The sequence below is a fragment of the Mustela putorius genome, unplaced genomic scaffold (assembly GCF_011764305.1).
Source record: "Mustela putorius furo isolate JIRA1106 unplaced genomic scaffold, ASM1176430v1.1 tig00003853_pilon_pilon_pilon, whole genome shotgun sequence".
Taxonomy (NCBI): Eukaryota; Metazoa; Chordata; class Mammalia; order Carnivora; family Mustelidae; genus Mustela; species Mustela putorius.
The window spans coordinates 84,867,686-84,892,561 of record NW_025422005.1 but is presented as its reverse complement, the minus strand read 5'-3'; the positions used below and the strand labels follow the sequence as shown (position 1 = coordinate 84,892,561).

At 39.3% G+C, this 24,876-nt stretch overlaps 1 protein-coding gene across 2 annotated transcripts in view; it reads right to left on the bottom strand.

Moving 5' to 3' along the window:
* Positions 1 to 21,098, bottom strand: part of MFSD14A (major facilitator superfamily domain containing 14A) — a 41,377-nt gene extending 20,279 nt beyond the window's left edge. Inside the window, exons 1-3 of one of the 2 annotated variants that reach the window (XM_013047174.2) lie at positions 20,883 to 21,087; positions 19,249 to 19,401; positions 7,861 to 7,956 (exon numbers count right to left, since the gene is read on the bottom strand). Coding sequence is in view for 1 of the 2 variants with exons in the window: in XM_004775185.3 (XP_004775242.1) it covers positions 7,861 to 7,956; positions 20,883 to 20,966 (180 nt within the window). In the remaining variant the exon portion in view is untranslated. Of the gene's footprint in view, positions 1 to 7,860; positions 7,957 to 19,248; positions 19,402 to 20,882 lie in introns of both variants that reach the window. The other variant, XM_004775185.3, reaches the window with a different exon arrangement.
* Positions 21,099 to 24,876: the final 3,778 nt, after the last annotated feature.

Genomic DNA, 24,876 nt, shown 5'->3' with positions numbered 1-24,876 from the left:
CCCCTCAACTTGCCTCTCTAGCCAACCCCAAACCTTCCAAATTGCACCTCTGTCACCAAACTTTCCTGTCCAAAGCAATCATTTCCTCTTTTAGAGCCAACAGGAAGTGATTATAGGGCTCGACAGTCACAAAGGGTTTGTGAAATTTCTTTTATCACTGAATTACTTGGCTCTAGTATTTTTCAGTTTTTCATGTATTTAATATTTACCTCCTTTCAATTATATTTCAGAGTTCTTAAGGACAGGTACTAAATACACTATACCTTGCATTTAATTTGCCTTTATCTTGATTAGTGCCTCACAGAATGCCTTCATTTAGTAACTACTCACTAAATGCTCATAATTATCTGATACAGTTTAGTTTCCAAAGTGACTTAATATAATAATTATGCAATTAGCTAATGTTACAAAATAAAAATCTTTACAACTCCTAAAGGAATAAAGGAATATAGTTAAATCTGGGGCACCTGGGTGGCTCAGTGGGTTAAGCCTCTGCCTTCAGCTTGGGTCATGATCTCAGGGTCCTGGGATAGAGTCCCTCATGGGGCTCTGCTCGACAGGGAGCCTACTTCCCCCTCTCTCTCTGCCTGCCTCTCTGCCCACTTGTGATCTCTATCTGTCAAATAAATAAATGAGATCTTTAAAAAAAAAAAAGTGTAGTTAAATTAAAATAAACAAACATTCCTGTTTTGATTTTTTTTTTTTAAGATTTATTTATCAGGCAGGCAGAGAGAGAGGAGGAAGCAGGCTCCATGCTAAGCAGAGCGCCTCATGCAGGGCTTGAACCCAGAACCCTGAAACCATGACCCGAGCCAAAGGTAAAGGCCTAACCCGCTGAGACACACAGGCGCCCCTCCTGTTTGACTTTTTAGCAAAATTTTAACATAGAGACAAATCTAACAATACAAATGTGAAGATTTTTAATCTGTGAGGATCCTTTTAGCAGTGGACTTAGAGCCAAATAGGAAAAGATATAGTACTTCCCAAGAAATTTTATAGGTCATAAAATTTATGGAATTCTAAAACTTTTAGAAGAAACGGTCCTTAAAATATTAAATGCCTTAGGACTTCTCTGTAGCAAAGGCTGCTAAGCCATTTACATAGAAGAAATTCTGGAGAATTTTAGAGAATTCGAGTATAGGGTCTCGCTCCATAACACACATTGCATCTGAGCATCTGGGACCATCAAACACTGGCCTAGTTTTTCCAGAACCATAGATCAAAAAAGTTAAGTCACTTCTTAGCATTATGGATTCTTAAACCTATTATTCTCTTTATCTAATATATTAATCATCACTGATTGAATACCCACTATGAACCAAACATATAGCCTCTCAAAGTGTTAGACTTCAGTCTTTAAAAAATATTTGGCAGTCTAAAATTCTTTGTAGTGAATGTAAATCTCCTTGTAGGTGGAGACGTCACCATCCTCCCCTGGGCAGGTCCTCCACATTAAAACACAACTTTTGTTCTTTCACTGTGTTCTAGAGAACACAGGGTTCTAGAAGTTCTATGAGTTTAAGACTCAGAGATAATGGAAATCACATGAAATTTTTAATTTTTTTTAGTTTTATTTATTTTATTTTTTTTTTAAAGATTTTATTTATTTATTTGAGAGAGAAACAGTGAGAGAGAGCATGAGCAAGGAGAAGGTCAGAGAGCGAAGCAGACTCCCCATGGAGCTGGGAGCCTGATGCGGGACTCGATCCTGGGACTCCGGGATCATGACCTGAGCCGAAGGCAGTCGTCCAACCAACTGAGCCACCCAGGCGTCCCTCACATGAAATTTTTTAAAAAGAATTCTTTAACTTGACATTGGTTTTGAAAACTAAGGCTAGGCACTCCTGGGTGGCTCAGTAGGTTTGGCGTCTGACTTCAGCTCAGGTCATGGTCCTGGGGTCCTGGGATGGAGCCCCTGAATCTAGTTCCTTGCTTGGCAGGGAGTCTGCTTCTCCCTCTGCCCCTTTCCTGCTTGTGTTCTTTCTCTCTCTCCTAATAAATAAATACAGTTTTGGGCGCCTGGGTGGCTCAGTGGGTTAAGCCGCTGCCTTCGGCTCAGGTCATGATCTCAGAGTCCTGGGATCGAGTCCCGCATCGGGCTCTCTGCTCAGCGGGGAGCCTGCTTCCCTCTCTCTCTCTCTCTGCCTACTTGTGATCTCTCTCTCTCTCTGTCAAATAAATAAATAAATAAATCTTAAAAAAAAATAAATAAAATAAATAAATACAGTTTTTAAAAAAAGAAAAAAGAAAACTAAGGCTAATAAATCCTAAACATCATAATCCTATTTATTATAAGTAATGTATCTTAATATTAGTTGTCTGTTAAATGAATAAATCAAAGAAAATCTTTGAAATTTAAAATGCTAGAATGCCTCCCTGGCTCAGGCAGTTAAGCATTCAACTGGGGTCATGATACTAGGGTCCTGGGATGGAGTCCCATGTCGGGCTCCTTGCTCAGCAGGGAGCCTGTTTCTCCCTCTGCCTGTCATTCCCACTGCTTATGTGGTCTCTGACAAATAAACAAAAATCTTAAGAGAAAAAATTTAAAGTGCTAAAACTTTACAATTTTTGAGAGCTATGTATGGAGAGATACTGACTTAAAATACAAATAAACTGGGGTGCCTGGGTGGCTCAGTGGGTTAAAGCCACTGCCTTCCGCTCAGGTCGTGATCTCAGGATCCTGGGCTCTCTGCTCTGCAGGGAGCCTGCTTCCTCCTCCCTCTCTCTCTCTCTCTCTGCCTACTTGTCTGTCAAACAAATAAATAAAATCTTAAAAGAAAAAATACAAATAAACTGAATTATAACTTCATCTTCATTCTTCCTTTTTTTTTTTTTTTAAGATTTTATTTATTTATTTGAGAGAGAGAGTATGAGAAGTGGGAGGGTTGAAGGGCGAAGCATACTCCCTGCAGAGGAGGGAGCCCGATGGCGGACTCCATCCTGGGACCCCAGGATCATGACCTGAGCCAAAGGCAGTCACTTAACCAACTGAGCCACCCAGGCATCCCTTCATTCTTCCTTTTTAAAAAATAAATGTTAAGAGCTATGACTCTCTAGGTTATAATCCGTTTCAAAGCACATAAAATGGAAATAAAAGTTAAGTTAAGTTAACTGACTTTTAGAAAGAGGGTGAAGTACTATGATTTGGTGCCTTCTTGTACCTTGAAATCGCCCTCCCCCATGTCCCCAACACCAACATGGGGGTGGGGAATAAGGGAGCATAGAAGTTTAAAACAAAGAAGATTGCCAGAAAGTCACCAACAAAAATCTGAAAGCAAAAAGCCTCAAAGTGAGCAAAACCTTTTTAAATCCACACTGAATTAATCTATTGGTTCTTAATTAGTGATATATACTAGATATATGAGAATCACTTCTAAAAAATATGCATCTGAGCCTCACCCTGAAAGATTCTGACTTCAGCAGGACAGGGTACAAGGCCCAGATATTTTGATAAAACGCCCCAAGTATCATTAATATTCACTTCTAGTAAGAAAAAAAAAAATCAGTGACAAATGCACATTTTAACTGCTGAAAATGTTCATCTCTGGTTGGCTGATTTGTCCTAACAAGAAAGGTAAAGTTTACCCTGAAGCCAAGATCTCTTATCAAACTGCTGATGCTTGACTGGAGGGGTAGGTAGGATTGCAGGGGATTTTTCTGTCCTTACACAATTCTATATTGCTTTATGTTTTACAACAAGCATACACTGCATCTCTAATTATTAAAAAAGTGTAAGGGCCTATTTAGCCAGAGGGGCCCCACCTCGGTTGAACAGCCATTTTGTTGTTTATGCAGTAAAACTTAAATTTACCCTGCCCCCCACCATCCCCAGGGGCACTTACTTAAAAGCAAGTCCGGGGAAACCAGTCCCAGGTAACAAAGCCCAAATACAAGGGTGGGTCAGGTCAGGTGGAAATGACAGCCCGAGAATGCAGGGATGAGTTGGGTCAGGTGGAGATACCCAATCAGTAGAGCCCGGATATTGTCTCCCTAGCTACCAAGGAGTGTGGGCCCTGCCTTATGGGTGCCAATTCTGACCAAGGAGATAGGCTAGTTCAAATGTCTACTATAGGGTAAATTGTAATTCAGTTGGCCACCCGTGAGTGACTTAGCATGACTGTGTAGCTTTCTCTGTGTGTTACAATCTCATTGGCCACCTGTGTGTGGCCAGGCCCAACCACATGGCCTTTGCTCTAGAAAAGTTAGTCTGTGAGGCAGGGAGGGGTCGCTCTCTCTGTAAGGGGCGGTCCCGACTGGTCGGTTTGATTCTTGATGCTTGGCTCGAAATAAAGTTTTGCTTGACCTTCACTTTGTATCAGTCTTGCTCCTTTGACCATGAGCCTATTATTGGGGGACCCAACATTGGAGACCCAACAAAAGTAAGATATTATATAGAGAAAATAATTATATATACATGTGCTTCCACACACAATTTTCTTTAGAGATATTTCAAAGATTCTTGCTATTCCAATGCCTGCAGGCTGCAGTACCTGAAAGAATCTGCAATATAACAAATCTCAGCATTTAGATACAATCTAATCAGGACAGCTCAATCCTTGTTTTGCCTAGGTCTGTCCCACCCTATCCCCACCTGGATCTCCCCATCACACAAAGAAAAACGTAGAACACAAAAACTGCAATTATTTAAAAATATGCATACGTTACAGATAAGAAAAGAACTATAAAAATAAAATTCTGAGCCTAATATTCATTAATATATAAATTTTTTTCTGAGGACGCTTGACTTTAAAATTGTTAATGAAGTAAAATTGGGAAAAGATAAAGAGTAAGGACTATGATAGTATTACAGACAATTCTTCCTAATAACCACAACTCCATTTCGCCATTTAAAAATTCAGATATAGGGCGCCTGGGTGGCTCAGTGGGATAAAGCCTCTGCCTTCAGCTCAGGTCATGATCTCAGGGTGGTGGGATCGAGACCCGCATCGGGCTCTCTGCTCAGCGGGTAGCCTGCTTCCTCCTCTCTCTCTCTCTCTCTCTCTTGCTCTCGCTCTCTGCCTGCCTCTCTGCCTACTTGTAAAATAAATAAAATATTTTAAAAAAAAAAATAAAAAAAAAATAAAAATTCAGATATAAAGGTCAAATACGGGAATTAAGAATACTGTTTTAACAACCATGGTGAATAAATTCTTGCTATAAATCATATAATTGGCAATATTATAGATATTATTACAAAAAATAGAATCATGCTGGCAAAAAAATAAATAAATAAAATCATTAAGTCCTCCCAAATTAGCAACTTTCATTTTCCTGATCAGAATGCAATTCAACATTTTATAAAGAAAAAAAAAGAAAAGAAAAAACAAATCAAAAGCACTACCCATTTTTTAGCTAACAAAAAAAGTAAAAATATACTAAGCACAAAGTTAGCTACAATAAATGAACTAAAAAAAAGCCTTTTACGTCTAAATAACTGGACTCTTTCCTGTTCTTAAAGAAGACAGTCTCCTTTTGTCCAATTAGGAAAAAAAAATATCAAAGTTAGACAAAAACCAGACCTATCTAAAGAATATATAATAGAGGAAAATTTTAAAAACTGCTATATATACTTTAAATCCTGTTGACAAATTATGGAAATATCACAAAAAGTTTTTTTGATGGCTCACAAACAACTACCCAAAACATTTTAATCTCTCTACTTAGCTACCCTTCAGACTGCTAATAATCTTAACTACCTAAATCACAGGTCTGAACCACTTACTCCCAGCCTTCCCCTAGGCTTAGCACTGGAACAAAGCAAGCCTAATTTCAAATACCAACTCTGCAGTTTACTATCATAGTAGCTGCAAATAAGCTGCTTAATTTTTCTAAACCTTAATTTTCTCGTCTGTATTATCAGGCTAATACCTCACCCATAATGGGACTTAGATGATTAGTAGTGATAATGCATTTCAAGTGCTTAGGACTGTACCTGAACCACCATAATATAAATATAAATGAACTGTTAACTATCATAAAGCTCAAGTACTTTTAACTAGGACTGATGCTTTTAAATAGGACTGATGCTCCACCAGATAGATTTATATGTTAAACTGGTAGCAGACTATTAAAAAAACCACTGGAACATGAGGGAAGCGAATATAAGTGTGAGACCACACAGTTATCACAGCACCTCAGTAACCCATGACATCAAGTTATTACAATATAATGAAGTTACAAATGTCATAATGAACTTTGCATCACCTGATGAAATTCCAAATCAGAGTATGGCATGGATTATGAAGGCAGGAAATGTATAAATTAATTTTTGAAGGACTCCCATCAGAAATTATTAAATAAAAAAAGTTCGGGTATTTTAAAAGTCCAGAGTTCAATTATTTTGAAAATCTATTCATGTACAATTGATGACCTATTACAAGTAAATCCTTTTTTTTTTTTTTTTTTTTTTTTTTTTTTTGGTGAAGATTTTATTTATTTATTTATTTGAGAGAGAGCCCGCGCGAGCACAAGCACGGGGAGCAGGAGAGGAAAAGCAGGAAGCCCGACGTGGGGCTCAATCCCAGAATCCTGAGATCACGACTTAAGCCAAAGGCAGTCACTTAACCAATCAAGCCACCCAGGTGCCCCCAAGTAAATCCTTCTTAAAAAGTAAAAGATCTCAATGAAAACAAACTCAAATCAGCATTCTTACAATTACATGTCAGGGAACTGCTACTATTCAGGGAACTATTCTAACTTGCAATGCATGACTTATTTATAGAAGAAACTATGTTTACTTGAGATTTCCCGTTCTTATGAATTGTGTTTTTGGGTTTGTTTGTTTTTTTAAAGATTCTGTTTATTTGACAGAAACAGACAGGGATCACAAGTAGGCAGGCAGAGTGAGGGGGGAAGAAGGCTCTCTGCTGAGCAGAGAGACTGATAAGGGGCTCGATCCCAGGACCCTGAGATCATGACCTGAGCCGAAGGCAGAGGCTTAACCCACTGACCCACCCATGTGCCCCCTGAATTGTGTTTTAACAGTACTGATGAATATGCCCTATATATTCAAAACAACTATTAAACATCCATATTTTATGTAGCTCCAGTAATGATTATGTAGCCATATAATATGGAGATACATGGAAAGGAAATTTTCTTTCTTTTTTTGAACATAAATCTACTTATATGATCATATAATTTATTTATAAAAGTTTTTGTGAAAACCTTTCCTGTGTAACAAACAATCTCAAAAAATATAAGGAAGCATATCACTTTAAAATTCTGTTAGATTTGGTAAGCTATACATTTATCCTAATTACACCTTTCAAGGTATTACTTCCATAACTCCTCCTTCCTTTATTCCATTCCCCTGATCTACATCAAAAGGAGAAAACTAGTTATCACCTGAATTGTTTGGACTAGCAGGGAGGTCTTTTCTAAGGTTCTAAACCTTGGGATATTTGGGCAAAATCAGCTTAGGGTTGTAAAAAGGTTACCTCTCGAGACTTGCCCTAACCTAAGAGAAACTTGCATTTGGAAAATGCAGCTGCATGAATGAATCTCAAAATAAGAATGCTGAGTAATTCAGGTCATAGATAAAATTTTTCCTAAGCCTCTCAGTTTAAGAATCCCATCTACCCTATCCAGAGTGGGGAATGAGCCCCTGCTTACCCAAGGGCAGTATTCACAAGAAGAATCTCACCCAGCCAAGCCCTCCCCACAAAGTAAGGGAGAATTAAAGGTTGGAAAAGACAACTAAACCAGTAAAATACAGTACTGAAGAGCTGATAATATTGGTGTAAGAATTCACCATGGAAAGGTAAAAAAAAAAAAAAAAAAGGACCACCTTTCCCACCCCCCTGAAACTGAACAAAAAGAGATTTAAGTCCATAATAAATAAATTAAAAGATTACTTACCACCAAGGTGGGTGCTGTCAATAATCCCCAAGCAAAAAACTCCAAAAAGATGACGATAACCGCATGGTAGACACTAGGAGAACCTATTCCTTGAGGCTATAAAAACAGATTTTAAAGAAGTTAACAGTGCATTCCAGAATGACTGACAATTACGGCAACAGTCAATATTTACTGGGATCATACATGTACTGGCACTATGTGAAACGTCTGAAGCTGTCCCTGTCCTCAAGGTAAGCACATGTGTCCCTGGCCATCACGTAAGCACGGTGCGCAACAGTAACACAGAGTATAGGATTTGGACAGGAATATCAGACTTCCCAGAGGGAGATTAAAGGACCAGGGCTGGGAATGAATTTATTCAAGATCTCATTCATTCAACAAACATTTACAGAGCACCTACTATGCACCAGAGGTGCAAGATTATAAAAACCATTAAAACATATTCCCTGATCTCAAGGAACTCACAGGCCAGAGAGGAAAAAAACCTCATTCTACATCATCTGCTTATGTGCAAATGCAATAAAAGAGATACATAGAAGTAAGGAAGCAAGGAAAGAGTATGACAAGAAAAGGAGGTAGTATGGACAATCTTACCAGAGAAAGCCATAATGTGTATGTGCTGCCAAAGCGAGCACGAGAAAGCCATAATGAAACAGAGAAGTGCCATGACAGCTGAAGACTGATGAGAATAAAGGAATAATCATGGAGTAAAGAGAGGAAGGCAGAAGAGGCAGCTTCTAAGCTTTGTTAAGGAGTTTCTCATCATTACTCCAGTGGCACAAAGAACCCCTAAAGGGTTTCAAGCAAGAGAATGGTGTGATGAGACCTGCATTTCTTTAGTACACCATGATGATTTCCTAAAGCTGGAAACCAGGGAGCAAACTGCATGTAAAAGAAGGCTATTTCAATCAGTTTCAAGAAGAAATGATGAGGGCATAAAATGAGGAGTGGCAAGGACACTGGAGGGGAGGTAATGGAAATAAGTACAGAGGATGTGAAAGTGGCAGCACTTGAGAAATCTGGGAGGGAGAGTGAAGAACAACTTCAAATTTTTAGCTTGGTTGTCTACTAGTGGAAGCTGGTAGCGTCGCAGCTCTTTTTTCCCCAAGAGGCTTGGATTTACTTCATGTACTAAGACACTGCCCCTTGTACTTGAAACATTTCTATCATCTTTTGAGGACGCACTAAAACAATGAGTTAGCATGATGATGTCTGAAACCACCAGAGTGGGTGAGATTACAGGGAGAAGAGGAAGTGAGAAAAGAGAAGTGGGCTAAGACCAGACTCTAAGAAACACCAACATTTAGTGGGCAGAGGAAAATGAACCACGACAAAAATAAAGGAAAAAGTCAGAGAAATACCAGGACACTTAAGAGAATACAAGTGTTACAAATGACAAAGGATCAGTTTTAGGAAGAGGTGATGCCCAGTTCCAAACAGAGCAAGTAAAGTTAATTTAAGAAAAGGTCAAAACACAACCCTAGGATTTAGTAAGGTCCAAGCTGTTGTTCACCACTGCATATAGTCAGTCCTCAGTGAAATGCTTAGTAGAATGTCTCAGGACCTTTCACATGCTAATTTACATTATGAATTTCCAAGAAGATACAGTATGCACTGGATTCCAAACTTGATGGAATCCTTCTTTCATAGAACTGGCAGTATCTCATGGCCATTTGAGTTCCTTGTAAAACTATTTGGGAAGTGCTGATAAAAAGATAATTACAGAACAATATGGATAAACATACACACAGCAAAAAACCTGGAAGAAAATGATGTTAAAAGTGACTGTTTCAGTGAAGAGCACTCAGTTGGTTGAGGAGAATGTCAGCGAAGGCTTCGTAGGGAGGTAGGCAGTATTATCTGAGACCTGGAAGCACAGTGGGAAAGATGTAGGGATTGTCAGGTGCGTATGTGTGTTTGGGGGGCAGGATGTCAGTGGAGGGTAATGATGGTCAAGAGTGTCTGAGGTAAAGGGAACAGCATACGCAAAGTCCAGAAGACAGGAAACATCACAGCTTCTTTCAGTACCTGATGTCTAAGGAGAAGAGGTAAAAGAAGTTGCAAGGTGAGGAGAAATGAAACTGAAAAGGTGACTTGAAAAGTCACATGCAGACCTTTAACTTGCAGGCAGCAGGGTAACCGAAACATTTCAAGCCAGAGTTAACATCACATCATAGGACTTTTTGGAACAGTAACTTTCACTGCAGGGTGTCAAAGACTTTGAAAGGGAGGGAGGAAGACCAGAAGCAGGCTACTGAAGAAACAACAGGGGAGAGGTAACAGTAACTATAATAAGATAGTGGTAGTAGGATTAGAGAAAGTGAATAGAATGCAAAAAGCACTTAAGAGGTTGAATCAAAAGGACTCAATGACTGGCAAGATGTAGCAGAGGACAAATAAGGGAAAATCAAAGATGAAAAGGTAAGACTTCTGTGGTTTTAGTCAGCCATACTGTGAGGAAAGAAGAAAGAACAAAAGATTCATTATTTCAAGATTTTATTTGACAGAGAGAGAGAAAGAGCGCACAAGCAGGGGAAACAGAAGAGGGAGAAGGAGGCTCTCCACTGAGCAGGGAGCTCAATGTGGGGCTCAATCCCAGGAAGGACCCTGGGATCATGACCTGAGCCAAAGGCAGACACTAACCGACCAAGCCACCTAGGCACCCCAAGATTAATCCATTTTAGGCATCCTAGTTTGAGAAAAACATGCACAACTGAATTTGAAGACGACAAACTGAGGACCAAATGGAAGAAATAATGATTAATATCTAGATAAAGCATTCACAAAAACCAATTCAAAAGTACTAAGGCACCATAAAAATAAAACAGATAAAATTGGTTTTAAAAATAGCTAATAACAGGGATGCCTGGGTGTGTCCACTGGCTAAGTGTCTGCCTTCAGCTCAGTTCCTGACCCCTGCGTCCTGGGATTGAGCACTGCATGGAGCTCCCTGCTCAGTGGGAAGCCTACTTATCCTGCTGCCTGCTGCTCTCTCCCTGCTTGTGCTCACCTTCGCTCTCTTTAAGTAAAAAAAAAAAAAAAAAAAATTAAAAAGAAAAAGCTAATAACATTCTATCCTATGAAAATAATCAAACATTCAGAAAAAGCTCTAGCAGGAAGACGTTCATGGCAAAAAAAAAAAAAAAAAAAAAAAAGATGTTCACGGCAGCATCATTTATAGTAGGATATATGGAAATCTAATTATGGAAACCTAAATCAGACAGAATATGCAGTCAAAAATTGTTTATGGATAATCTTTTTGTTTTAAAGATTTTATTTATTTGACAGAGATCACAAGTAGGCAGAGAGGCAGGCAGAGAGAGAGAATAGGGGAAGCAGGCTCCCTGCTGAGCAGAGAGCCCGATGAGGGGCTCGATCCCAACACCCTGGGATCATGACCTGAGCCGAAGGCAGATGCTCAACGACTGAACCACCCAGGTGCCCCTGTTTATGGATCATCTTTAATGATATGTGAAAATCCTTATGGAAATGTTAAGTTTTAAAAAAATAAAAGCAGGAAGATATAAAATTGTAAGTGTCAAATAATTTCAACTCTGAAAAACAAAACAAAAACTCACCTCAGTGTTAATTAGGTAGCAATTTTAAGGGATGTAAAGTGATGATGTTGTTCTGAATTTTCTAAATCTTTTCTAATAAGCATACTCTTACTTGACATACAAGGAATGTTTTGTTTATTTAAGATAAAAACTAGAAACTAGAATGGAAAAAGATAGATATACTGCCCCTTCTGAGCTATTCTCTCTCATTTCCCAGAACTAGGAAGAAAATGTGTGTGTGTGTGTATTTTAAGATTTATGAGCGAGAGAGCACACACGCACACACACACATGCAAGTGTGTGAGCAGAGCACCCCAAGGGAAGCCCAACTTGGGGCTTCATCCCACAACCCATGAGATCATGACCGGAGCCTGAAACCAAGAGTTGGATGCTCAACTGACTGAGCCATCTAGGCACCCTTAGGTTCATATTTTTAAAGCAAGGGATGGGGTGGTGGGGGAGAGATAGGTATATTTGCTTATCCTAAAGTATTGGTAATTTTGAGAGCTGTATTGTGTCTATATTCATCTCTTTTGTTTTCAATAAATTTAAAAGTAATACAAGATCTTGGGGGGTGTCTGAGTGGCTCAGTCTGTTTAGTGACCGACTCTTTTTGTTTTTTTAAAGATTTTATTTATTTGAGAGAGAGAGAGAGAGATCACAAGTAGGCAGAAAGACAGGCAGAGGTGGAGGGGGAAGCAGTCTCCCTGCTGAGCAGAGAGCCTGATGTGGGGGTCAATCCCAGGACCCTGAGATCATGACCTGAGCTGATGGCAGAGGCTTAACCCACTGAGCCACTCAGGCGCCCCTCAGCTCAATTCTGAGTTCAAGTCTGCTTTGGGCTCCATGCTGGGAGTGGAGCCTCCTAAATAAATATAATAATAATAATAATAATAATAATAATAATAAATACAAGATCTTAATAAAATTGACAAATCTTAAAAATATTTTACTGACTTAAAATAACAAATACCTCTAGGTAGGACTTTTGACTCAAGGTCTAGTGGTTTTAAAGGAATACCTATCCACTAGCAAAATCCTAGGACAGTTAGGGAATGAATACCAGGATCATGGCCTGGGCAGAAAGACCAGGGGAAGGTTCATAGACAAGTAGGTACAGATTTTTGACACTGTGAGTAGTTTACAGCATTAAGAGTAGAGAATTCGGATAATGAGATTATATCAACAGATGGCATCTGAGGGGGTTCAAGAGAATTCAAAGAGGTACAATGTGTAAAATTAAAAAAAAAAAAATCTGAACATGAACTACCCCAACTCAACCCCAAATGCCAAGATATGATACCTATAACCATAATAATTACTATATCAAAAGTCTTCGATTCAGCTGAGTAATTTCTCTCTTTTTTAAAGATTTTATTTATTTATTTGACACAGAAAAAGAGATCACAAGTAGGCAGAAAGAGAAGGGGAAGCAGGCTCCCCGCTGAGTAGAGAGCCTGATGTGGAGTTCGATCCCAGGACTCCAATATCATGACCTGAGCCAGAGGCAGAGGCTTAATCCACTGAGCCACCCAGGCTCCCCTGAGTAATTTCTCTCTTAAAGAGATATGGTTTCATGACAGTCACCTCTAACTTCAACTTCCAAAGTCAGGTACAATATCCTTTAACCTCACCTCCACCCTCCCATCTAATCTCTCATTTTCCAAATCTGTTTCCACTGGAAACAGAATATGGTTTCATCATCTAGGTTTTTGTACTTACTTACTCTTCTAGGCTATAAAACAAGATATCTTCCACAAATTTATATTTCACTATGTAAAGTACTTCTTTCATTTTATCCTAAATTTCCCTTTTTTAAGCTCATGCTCTCTCAGACAGGCCCAATGCTTTATTATTCTTTGATCTGGAGCATCTGGTACATGCAGAGCCCAAGTCTGGAGTTATGCTAGCTGCAGTGGTTAAGTTACACTGATATGTTGCCATAGACTGTTAACTCTTAAATGTAGGGATCTACATTTTTTCCATTTTAGTATTCAGCGTGTAGCACAATGCCTAGTATAGAACCATGGTATAGAACCTAGTATAGTGACCATGGATTGATTGATACTCCTAATCATACGATTACTAAGCTGCTAGGGAAATTAAGTTAGTCTACCTCTCTCAGCAATAAGAGGTAATTAATCTCTTAGCTAAATCCTTGTCTAGCTCCCAAATTGTAAGTCTATGATTGCCTAATCAATATGGGTTTATGAATCCAGCAGTTATTATGCAGAATGTTGGCTTTAATAACTTATGTTGTATACTTATCAGTGAAACAGGGTCTTATATAGACTGTTGGCCAGGAGACAAAAAGTAATTCTACCTATAACTGGGCATTATAATCCCATTTATTAAACAGAATTTATCATGTGAGTAAACAATGAGAATGAGCTAAACTGAGACTCATTCTTCAAAACAACTGGCCTAGACTATTAAAAATTATTGATATAATAAAAAACAAAAAAATTATTCTAGACTGAAGAGTCATGGCAACTAAATGAATGGTTAAATTCTGTATCCAAAAACAAAGACAATTATAAGCGAGATTATTGGGACAATTAGAAAAATGTGACTATTGCCAATATATTATCTAATAGTATTATATAAATGTTAAATTTTCTGAATGTGGTGATAATATTGTAGTTATGTGGGAGAATATCCTTTATCTTAGGTGATACAATCTTATTGTTTGTTTTAGGGGTAAAGTGTCTTGATGTCTACAACTAATTCTCTAATGGTTCAGAAAAAATAGGAGGATGTATAGAGAAAAAAAATGTGACAAAATGTTCATTTGTGATTGTGAATCTACGGGATGAGCAAATGAATACTCATTATGCTATTTTTGCAACTTTTCTGTAGTTTTGAAGATTTTCAAAATAAAGGGAAAAATAAAAAACATGGTAAGAACTAAAATACAGTATAAGGGAGAATAATTTTGAACTCAGAATTTAATTTTGACAAGTTATCAATAAAAAATGAGAGTAAAATATAGATTCAGAAAGAAACACCGAATTTTTCTTGGAACAATATACAACTAAGCTAAAATAAGATAATGTAAAAGTCTTACACACCTAAAAAAAAAAGATGCTTAGTTACAGGCATCTAAGAATTGTAGTTTTTCATAGAAGAACATTAAAAAAAAAAGTACTGTTAACTACAAAGCTGCTTTCATGGGATTCTGACACATTATGGCATAACTAGAGGGAATATAAAAGTTTATTGCTGGTATCTGGTATCATGTTTCTTTTCTCACAAAGTCAAGTGGTGCTTTCCTTAATTACTCCGATTTTAATCAAGCAAAGCAAGAAATATTACCTCCATGGAACAAAAAGAAAACAAAACCAATCCTCAGTTTCCTGGAAGTATGAATCACCATAAACATTTTTTAACACTATTATATTAATTAAGCCATTTTGGTTTAATTTGCAGTGAGGCTTTAGATTTTATTTATATGCTATGGATCAATTTTAAAGACAGATATTTAATATCTGTTTTATCACAGAAGTGAGATATTAGTTAGATTGGTCCTAAATAGAAATTAGAACTACTTCATAAACATATTTAACAAAAATATGAAGAGATCAAGTTTTACTCTTAAATAACAAAACAAACAAAAAAAATAGAACTTAAGATTGTATTACCTTGCGGTAAATTTTTTTTTTAAGATTTATTTTTAAATAATCTCTACACCCAAGATGAGGTTCAAACTTACAATCCTAAAATCAAGAACTGCACACTCCACCAAATGAGCCAGCCAGGATCCCCATTTTGTGGTAAATTTTCAAAAGATTAAGCAACATTACTGCCCATCACATCCCCTCCATTCTTAGGAGGAAAAGATGTAACCACTAAATCAAGTTAAGCCATCATTCAATTAAGTGCTTATCCCCATGAACATCTTTAATGGGTTACATGGTTCAAACGACTACAAACTGAACTAACAATGAAAAATAAAATCGAAAATAAAAAACCACCAACAACACAAACATCAAACTATCATCGACACCTAGGACGGAGCCTAAACTTGGTATGATCTCTAATTAGTCAATTTATACAGCTAAATGAATTATTACGTACCACCCCTTATTTTATAAAAAGACTCCCTAAGAAGAGAAAGTATTTTATGTGGTAGAATTCATAATATTTTATATATTATTGATAAAGTAGACCCATTATTTATTTACCTTTTAAAGATTTTTATTTATTTGTCCGAGAGAGAGAGCGCACAAGCAGAGGGAGCTGCAAGCAGAGGGAGAGGGAGACGCACGGTACCCACTAAGCAAGGAACTCGATGCGGAACTCAGTCCCAGAACCCTGGGATCATGTCCTGAAACAAAAGCAGGCGCTTAACTGACTGAGCCACCCAGATGTCCCAAGACCTATTATTTAGAATAAGCTATTATATCTGGCCCTCAGAGAGATAAAACTGTTTCAGGGATCTTAATATACCCTGGCTGCAACTGTGGAATGTTACTTTGACACTTCTAAGTCAAAATAATGCTAAAAGACAACTTGAGCTTTTAAATAATAGAAAAACTGACATCATAAATACCTGTCAGAATACTACCTGGAACAAGCTATTCTTTTTCTTTCTTTCTTTCTTTTTTTTAAAGATTCTATTTATTTATTTGACAGAGAGAAATCACAAGTAGTCGGAGAGGCAGGCAGAGAGAGAGAGAGAGGGAAGCAGGCTCCCTGCTGAGCAGAGAGCCCGATGCGGGACTCGATCCCAGGACCCTGAGATCATGACCTGAGCCGAAGGCAGCAGCTTAACCCACTGAGCCACCCAGGCATCCCCAAGCTATTCTTTTTCAACTTCAAACTTTGGTAGCTGTAAATGAGCTACAGTTCAACTAATAGTGAATTTCTGCAGGTGCTATAATTATTGGGAAGCAGGACTTTATACTTAGGACGAACAGGATATATAATCTAAAAAATCTGCTTACTAATTTATCCCCAAACATACTAACCAAAGCAAATGTTGAACCATACCATGGAGGGAAGGAGATAAGTCATTCATGGTACTGTCTGACACAAGTTTACCAAAGATAGTATATTTATCCTGATGTTTCTGGGCATGGGCTACTGACTTCAGAAAACACTTGTGCTTTGAAGGCACTGTCGCCCCCCTCACAGTTAGACAGTTAGCAGCTCTCAGGGGACTAAGGGCTATCCTGCAACTGCCTCAGCCATCTTTGTAGGTGAAGGAAGCAAAGGATCAGAGCTTGGGTCCAGAATTTTGAAATAGTTGCAGACTCCTATTTACATACTTAAACTCAAAGATACAAGGAATAAAAATCTGGTGCTTTGCTTCTCTGGGTATATTTCATTTTGCAAATACCAATTTTATGTTTTATGTTTTCAACAACGCAATTCACACACGCTGGACTTTCTATCAAATCTTTAGTCATTTTACCAATTTATTGAAAAAATTGGACATTTTTCCCTTTGTCAGAGATGCAGTCCCACAACTGTATTAACAAAGCAGGGCACCTGGGTGGCTTAGTGGGTTAAAGCCTCTGCCTTCAGCTCAGGTCATGGTCCCAGGGTCCTGGGATGGAGACCCACATCGGGCTCTCTGCTCAGCAGGGAGCCCGCTTCTTCCTCTCTCTCTGCCTGACTCTCTGCCTACTTGTTATCTCTCTCTCTGTCAAATAAATAAATAAAATCTTAAAAAAAAATAAAGATCATGTTAAAAAAATAAGCAAACTTCAAAAAACCATTTAAAAGTTCTATTTTTGACAATACAAATACTTCATCTATGTAACTCTTTAGCTCTTAGCCTCTAATAGAAGTGTTTATAAACAATCTGTTAATAAATACATGGTAAGAATTTAACAACAAAACTGAAGTATTCTAAAATGTTAGAATGCACTTTTAATTCAACCAACTTAAATGGTCTGCACTGAATAATACATAAATATGTCACACTCATTAAAATTTGTAACAAAAGGGACACCTGCGTGGCTCAGTGGGTTAAGGCCTCTGCCTTCCACTCGGGTCGTGGTCCCAGGGTCCTGGGATCCAGCCCGCATCTGGCTCTCTGCTCAGCAGAGAGCCTGCTTCCCCCCCACCCCCCCACCCCCGCCTCTCTGCCTACTTGTGGTCTCTGACTGTCAAATAAATAAATAAATAAAATCTAAAAAAAAAAATTTTTTTTTTGTAACAAAAACTGTATTTCCATATAAGGATGCTTCAGAAAGTAAATCCACCAATAATATTACAATTACTTTCATCAGTAAAATAGTATACAGTAAAATGGTATACAAAAACGGTATATAGGTTTAAATATATACCTACTGAATTTAATCTGTAAAACTCTTCTATAGTTATGAGAAGGTATGGACTCTTTTGGGAATCTCTCTTGAAAAATGGAGAGTCAAAGAAAATTCAGCAAACAACTTCAGGGGGTACACACCCAAGTTAAAAACTCCTGATATATGGGGCATCTAGGTGGCTCAGTTGTTGGGTGTCTACCTTCGGCTCAGGTCCTGGGATCGAACAGGTCATGATCCCAGGGTCCTGGGATCCAGTCCTGCTCAGCGGGAAGCCTGCTTCTCCCTCTCCCATTCCCCCTGCTTGCAATTCATCTCTTGCTGTGTCTCTCTCCATCAAATCAATAAAATCTTAAAAACAAAAACAAAAAACTCCTGATACAGAATCACACACCTTAATGTAATTTCCCTTAACTGTGTATGAATCAAATTGGCAATTTACTAGGCTCACCCTGGTTTCAGAGCATATTCAAATACAATTTCAAGAAAAGCGTTTAGTAAATTATGATTAACCTGGTTCATTTAGAAGGGTTCACTTCTTCAACTGTCAAAAATGGCAACAAATCTGTTGAAAAGTCATTAACTCATTATTAGTTTTGGTTATAAATATGAAAATTGGCTAATAAGGCTTACAAAGACATCATTAGCAGAAAGACGAAGCAAATAATTTAGCAGAAAGATGAGGCAAAATGATTTTACTAACTGTTGAACACTAGGAAGAAAACAAGAAAGGACAGGTCAGTATCATTGGCCAAGGATCCAAAATACTGTTCAGAGACTGTGAAGTATGATGATACAGCCTCAGACACCTGACAGAATGAATCCACCTACCAGTGGCACACACACACACACACACACACACGCACGCACGCAAAATACCAATCAGCAATTTTATTCCCTTTCTTAAAAAATGTTTATAAGGGCAGTCTGACCAATTACAAGTAGAGAAGCAGAAAAGGGAGTGCCATTTTAAAATTTCTACAACTATAATATACTTTCTTCATTTACAGCTAGAATAGCTTAAAATACAAACACTGTAAAAAATTACCCTGACTATTCTGAAAATATAAATATCCCATGTGTATGTGTGCGTATAAAATCAATATAGGAAAACGTGCAATGACCACAAAAAATTCAAAAGTATGTTCTAGCACATACTTTTTTCTTTAAGAACTTAAAGTGTGTTTTTATCACTCTGAATCCATATTAGGCCCTATAAGATTCAAAGATACATAAACAAATATTGTATTCTAAGGAGGTGTCCAATGCTTTTAGAATGGAAAGTGCAACATAAGTGTATAAAGATGATAAGTAATTATACCCACATGTCCATAGTTCTCAAGAAAACCTTCCATTTATTCAATGTGCCATCTTAAAAACTTACTGACGTTTGTGTAAAATTGTATTTTGCTTCCAAAAACAAGCCACGAATTCACAACTTTAACAAATAAGATAAAACAAAAATCTCTTCCAAATCTCACAGGATTTGGAATGAAAGCATCTGTTGTAAAGTGAATCAAACGAAACTCCAAAGAGGTAACAAAACTGAACTTTACCTTAAGAAAAAGGAAGGTGTGTTTCCTGATCAGAACTCCACTCTTAATCTTTTGCAGAGAATATGGATCTTAAAAATCACTTGCTTTTATATAATACAATCCTTTGTTGCTTCTATTTTGTAGATTTTATATAGAAGTTAAAATATCAAGTCCCTATGGTTAACAAAAACAACCAGTATTCGTTCATGCTATTTCTCTCCCCATATAGTTCTAACCAACTTCATCGAAAGGGCCTGACTATTCACAAATGATTTAATCAAAATAATGTTCTAATTATTCAAGTACAACAAAAAGATCTAAGGACCTGAAGTTTCTTTTTTCACTACATGTCAAAGCTATAACATCTAATTAATTTTACACTTAGCTAAAAGTATATTCTGAAATTGCTGCACATGTCCCAAGCTTTCTAAATTTTAGCATATGGATTGGACCCCTATTCTGAAATGTCCAAAAAAAAAAAAAGTCATTTATTTCAAATGGATTCTGCAAATCCTCGGTGGTGGCCTAATTATTGTACATATTTAGCACTATGCAAGCTGCTGAACCGGGCTCCAAATATCCAAATATATATATACATATGAATAAATATAAGGATGAAATAAGAGGAATCGTTTCTGCACACTTCTCAAGAAAGTGTAACACGTATTTTACCTCTGCATTCTATTTCAGAACATAATGTCAAAGAATGCAACAAAGACTGGAGAGTAGCAACGGAGAAATTTCAGCATAAAAAAGTACAGGCGAGTTAAATTTTCAATTAAAAATCCTACGTCCCCTGCTGGTTAACTACAGCACACTGCATAAAGTTTATTGTGATGACAACTGTTTCTAAAAAGCACAATTTTTTCTTGCCCTCTGTCTTCCTTTCAAAGTGTCTTCTAATCCTCAGGCCATGATAACTCTACTTGGTCTTTTATTTTATAAATAAACAAAGTGAGTTTAAAACAAGAGGGGGGTTACTTGGTTACAGTTCTTTGGAAACCAGCGGATTTAAGTCTAGGCCCCTGGTGTCCTCCGTCACGCTTCTGACTCCGCGAAGTCAAGAGGAAAGCCCACCTTCTGACAGTGTTTACCCCACGGGAAGGAGCTACGAGCACTGACCCAGAAGGAGGTGGAAGAAGTAAGTGAAGGCACTGAGGGGCCCCAGCGGGGTCGCCACGCCAGATGCCACCGGGTTAGCAGCATATGGGAGGCCAGGGACTGCTCCCAGCATCTTCGAAAGGGCCGCGGCGGAGGCGGCGCAGGGCCGAAGGCGAAGCGGCGGGGCCGAGGGGCGCGGCGGGACCAGCACCACCCGGGCGACGCGAGGGGCCGGCCGGCGGAGAGCCGGGCGTCATTTCCAGCCCGCGGCGGAGGCGCACGTGGGGATCGAGGCCGCAGGGCCTCCAGGGGCCGCCGATAGAGAGGGCGGCAGGTGCGGGAGAGGCGAGCGGCTTCCCCAGGAGGACGGGCCCCGGAGGCCGCAGTCCGGGACGAGGGAGCAGAAACAAGAAGGCCCAGGAGGCTCAGACACTAGCACCACCGACGGGGTGGGGGAGGGCGGGGACGCTCGGGCGGCTGGTGGCGGCGGCGCTGGGGGCAGAGCTCGGATGGGGGCCCCGAGGGACGCTCCCCGGCGCGGTACCCCAGCTCACCGTGCCTCCGTCCTTAATGATGATCTTCTTAGCCAGCATGATACTGCGGTTCGCGGCCCGTTTCTTCTTCTTCCCCTGGGTCATTTTACCATCCTCGATTCCTGGCGCTGCTGCAGCCACTCCCGGGGCGGCCGGCCCCAGCGGCGAGTGCCGTCCCGCCACTACTGCCGGGCCGAGCCGCTCGGGGCGCCCGCCGCCATCTTGAGGGCCCGGCCTGCCTCCGGCGGCGCGTCACATCGTGCGATCCGCGGAGGAGCCCGCCCCGCCCCGCCCACGTGACACCGCCCCGCCCCCTCGGTTCCTCGGCCTTCTCCGGGCGGGGAGGGAAACCCAGGGGGAAACCACTAGGCTCGCGGCTGGTGCACCGTTGTGCTTTTCCTGTTCCTCGGCTCGCTTAGTCCTCACAACAGCCCTGGGCGGTAGGGACCCTTCATTCCTTCATTGATAAAGAAATATGTTTCCAAAAGTTACCTGCTCGTGGAAATACGGCGGATAAATGGTTGCCCTGGCAATCTGACCAGCCCCCCTCAACTATTACCGCTATCTCTGCGTTCTAATTAAGACGGGAACCGAAGGGATCAGTTGAAATCGTTTTCCAGAAATAGAGGGTAAGGATAAACTGATTTTTCAGAAACAGTATTTTGTTTTCGCGCTCAGCCCTTCCTACCCCCACCCCCGCTCACACCCTCACCCCCGGCTCCAGGCTCAACTAGAGTGTGCGTTTCCAGCAGCCTCCAGTCCCAGGACCTTTTATTTCCTGCCAATAAAAACGTACGTAACCTATGTTACGCTCTGTAACCCACTACTTGTTTTACTGTATTGCTTAAAAACCAACTTAATGGGGGTAAAATTCTAGAAATGACAGTTCACACAGGTGAAATACGGACTACAGATGAACACCATGTTAAGTCTGATTTTGATAACTGTACTAAGAGAATATCCCTTTTCTTAATACACTGAAATCTCAAGGAGTGAAGGTATGTGATGTATGCTACCTGCTCTCAAATAGGAGAGAACATGTTTGTATATGTGGGGGGCGGGGAGTAAGAGTGACAAGTTGTTAAAAATAGTGGGTTTTTTTTGAATATGGTGATTTTAAGATATTTTCACAAATTCAGTGATATACTTTGGAAGAGATGGGGTCTCATTCTCCCCTTCGGTGTGGGACTGGCCTGAGTGACTCTTTTCTAAGAGATACAGCAGAACTGACCGCAGTGACTTAAGCAGGTAAGTCATAAAAGGCATGCATCTCCCTGCGAGGTCCTTTCTATTCATTCTGGGCTCAAGTCTGGGGAAGCCAGCTGCCATGTTATGACACTCAAGCAGCCTACAGCCAGGTCTCTGTGTGTCCAGGAACTGAGGCCTCCTACCAACAGGTAAGTGAGTAACCTTGGAAGCAGATCGTCCGGTGCTGGTTAAACCTTTAGCTGACTGCAACGCCTGCTAACCTCCTGACTCCAATATGAGGAAATCGTGAGCTAGGACCACCTTGATTAGCCACTCTGGGTTCTCTCTCAGAAACTGTAAGGTAAAAAGTACTTATTTTAAGGCACTGTTTTGGGGTAATGTATAATATAACTGTAGATAGTTAACACACAGGGTAAAGGGGATGTGTTGTTTGTACTATTGTTGCAACTTTTTTTAAAAAAAAAGTAGGCTCCCTGTGGGGCACAAACTCAGGACCCTAAGATCAAGACCTGAACTGAGATCAAGAGTTGAGGCACATAACCAGCTGAGCCACCCAGGTGCTCCTATTGTTGCAACTCTTATGTAAGTTTGAGATTATTTAAAAATAAAATGTTAAAAGATAAATTTGAATTTTCTGTTCCTTCTATTTCTATATAGAAGAACATTTGACTAGAAATGGAAAACAGGGGCACCTGGGTGGCTCAGTGGGTTAAGCCTCTGCCTTCTGCTCAGGTCATGATCTCAGGGTCCTGGGACCATGAGTCCCTCATCAGGCTCTCTGCTCAGCGGGGAGCCTGCTTCCCCCACCCCATCTGCCTGCCTCTCTGCCTACTTGTGATCTGTTAAATATTAATAAATAAAATCTTAAAAAAAAAAGGAAAACAAAGGTGTTTTAGCTTGATGGATAGTTCAAGTTACATTTTCCCATCAACAAGTAAACTCATCATTTGTTTATTATAATAATAATAATAATAATAAAGGTGGGGCTTGAACTGAAGATCAAGCATAGCATACCCTACCATCTGAGCCAGCCAGGCTCCCCTCATCATCTGTTAAAAAATATTCTCTTGCTGAAACATTTAATTGAGCCCCAACCTGAAGCTCCTTAGAGAAGGTCATGACAAGATTTCATAACTAAATTCTTAGGAGCTTGTTTTGGATGAATGTAGAGGGCTGGTTAAGATAATTTATTATGTGGTTACTCTAACTTTTCATAGCCCCTCAGGAGGATACTTCATTGAGCTATACCAATTTTACCATCCCAAAGAACTGATTATTAGTCAAAAAATATTTTTGAGTACCTGTGTTTGTCAATGGTTTACTAGACACTCAGGATACATTCATACATGAAATCATATTTATCTTCATGAAGCTTAATTATACTGGGGGACAAACTTATGAAACAAACATAAAGGGAAGATAATTTCAGATTGTGGCAAGTGCTATTGGAAATAATGTAATAAAGAGAAATTTAACACACTGAATGTCCAGAATGTCCCAGGCTTTGAGCTATAAGAGTGCAATAGTAAACAAGAGAGAGAAGTCCTGTTCTAACAGACCTGCTGTGTATGTATTTGTGGCTTTGTATATGATTTAGGGTTGTGAATATTCACAAACTTTACATTGAGTGGTTAGTATGTCAATTAGGATTCTTTGGTTACAGTCAACAGAAACTAGCACTGGCCGGCATAAGCAAAAGGCAGTGATTCTGAAGGATACTGAGAGTCCCCCCAAATAATGAGAAGGCCAAAACTCAGTCTTGAAAACAGGTAAGAACCAAGGTGGAAAGTTCATAAGAACACTTAATGAGGCACCCGGAAAATACAGGGATCCCTTAGAGAGAAGAGCAAGTGGCTGAAGCTAAATATTACTAAAGAAACTAAGATTGTATCACAGAACCCAAACCTCAAAATGCACCATTTAGCAGAGAAAGACAACTATCATATGATCTCCCTGATATGAGGAAGTGGTGATGCAACATGGGGGCTTAAGTGGGTAGGAGAATAAATGAAACAAGATGGTATTGGGAGGGAGACAAACCATAAGTGACTCTTAATCTCACAAAACAAACTGAGGGTTGCTGGGGGAGGGAAGTTGGGAGAAGGGGGGTGGGATTATGGACATTGGGGAGGGTATGTGCTATGGTGAGTGCTGTGAATTGTGTAAACCTGGCAATTCACAGACCTGTACCCCTGGGGATAAAAATACATGTTTATAAAAAAAATTTAAAAATAAATTAATTAATTAAAAAAAGCACCATTTATTAAAGAAACTGCACTTTACTATATGAACAGAAGAGGGCTTTCTTTAGCTGTAAAACTGAGTCACCCACATCCCTTCACACCCTGCCCACCCCCCCATAGAACTACCTTTTCTTGCTGATGCAGGAAAATCCAGAACATCTTACCAGGAACAGAAAAAGCCACCAAAACCCCATACAAGGCTACTATTAAAATGGAAAATAAAGACTTTTCAATTAAAACAAAATACTACCCTCTAGGAAATATGAAGCAGAGGAAAACTACATACAACACTCCAATATGAATTAAATATCATTAAATATACAACTGCAGATGTGAAAGGATGCAATATATACAAGATTTAAAACCCACCGGGAAGATGAGAGTAGACCAAACTCAGGCAGTATACTGAAAAAATAAAATACTGAAAAAATAAAATCATCTAAAAAATGAATACTGTATTACAGTGTCCCCAAGAAAGACATAATGAAGGTAAGAAACACGGAGGAGAAGCATAAATCAGTTATTAGAACAAAAAAAAAAAGAAAGAAAGAAAAAGGATCAGA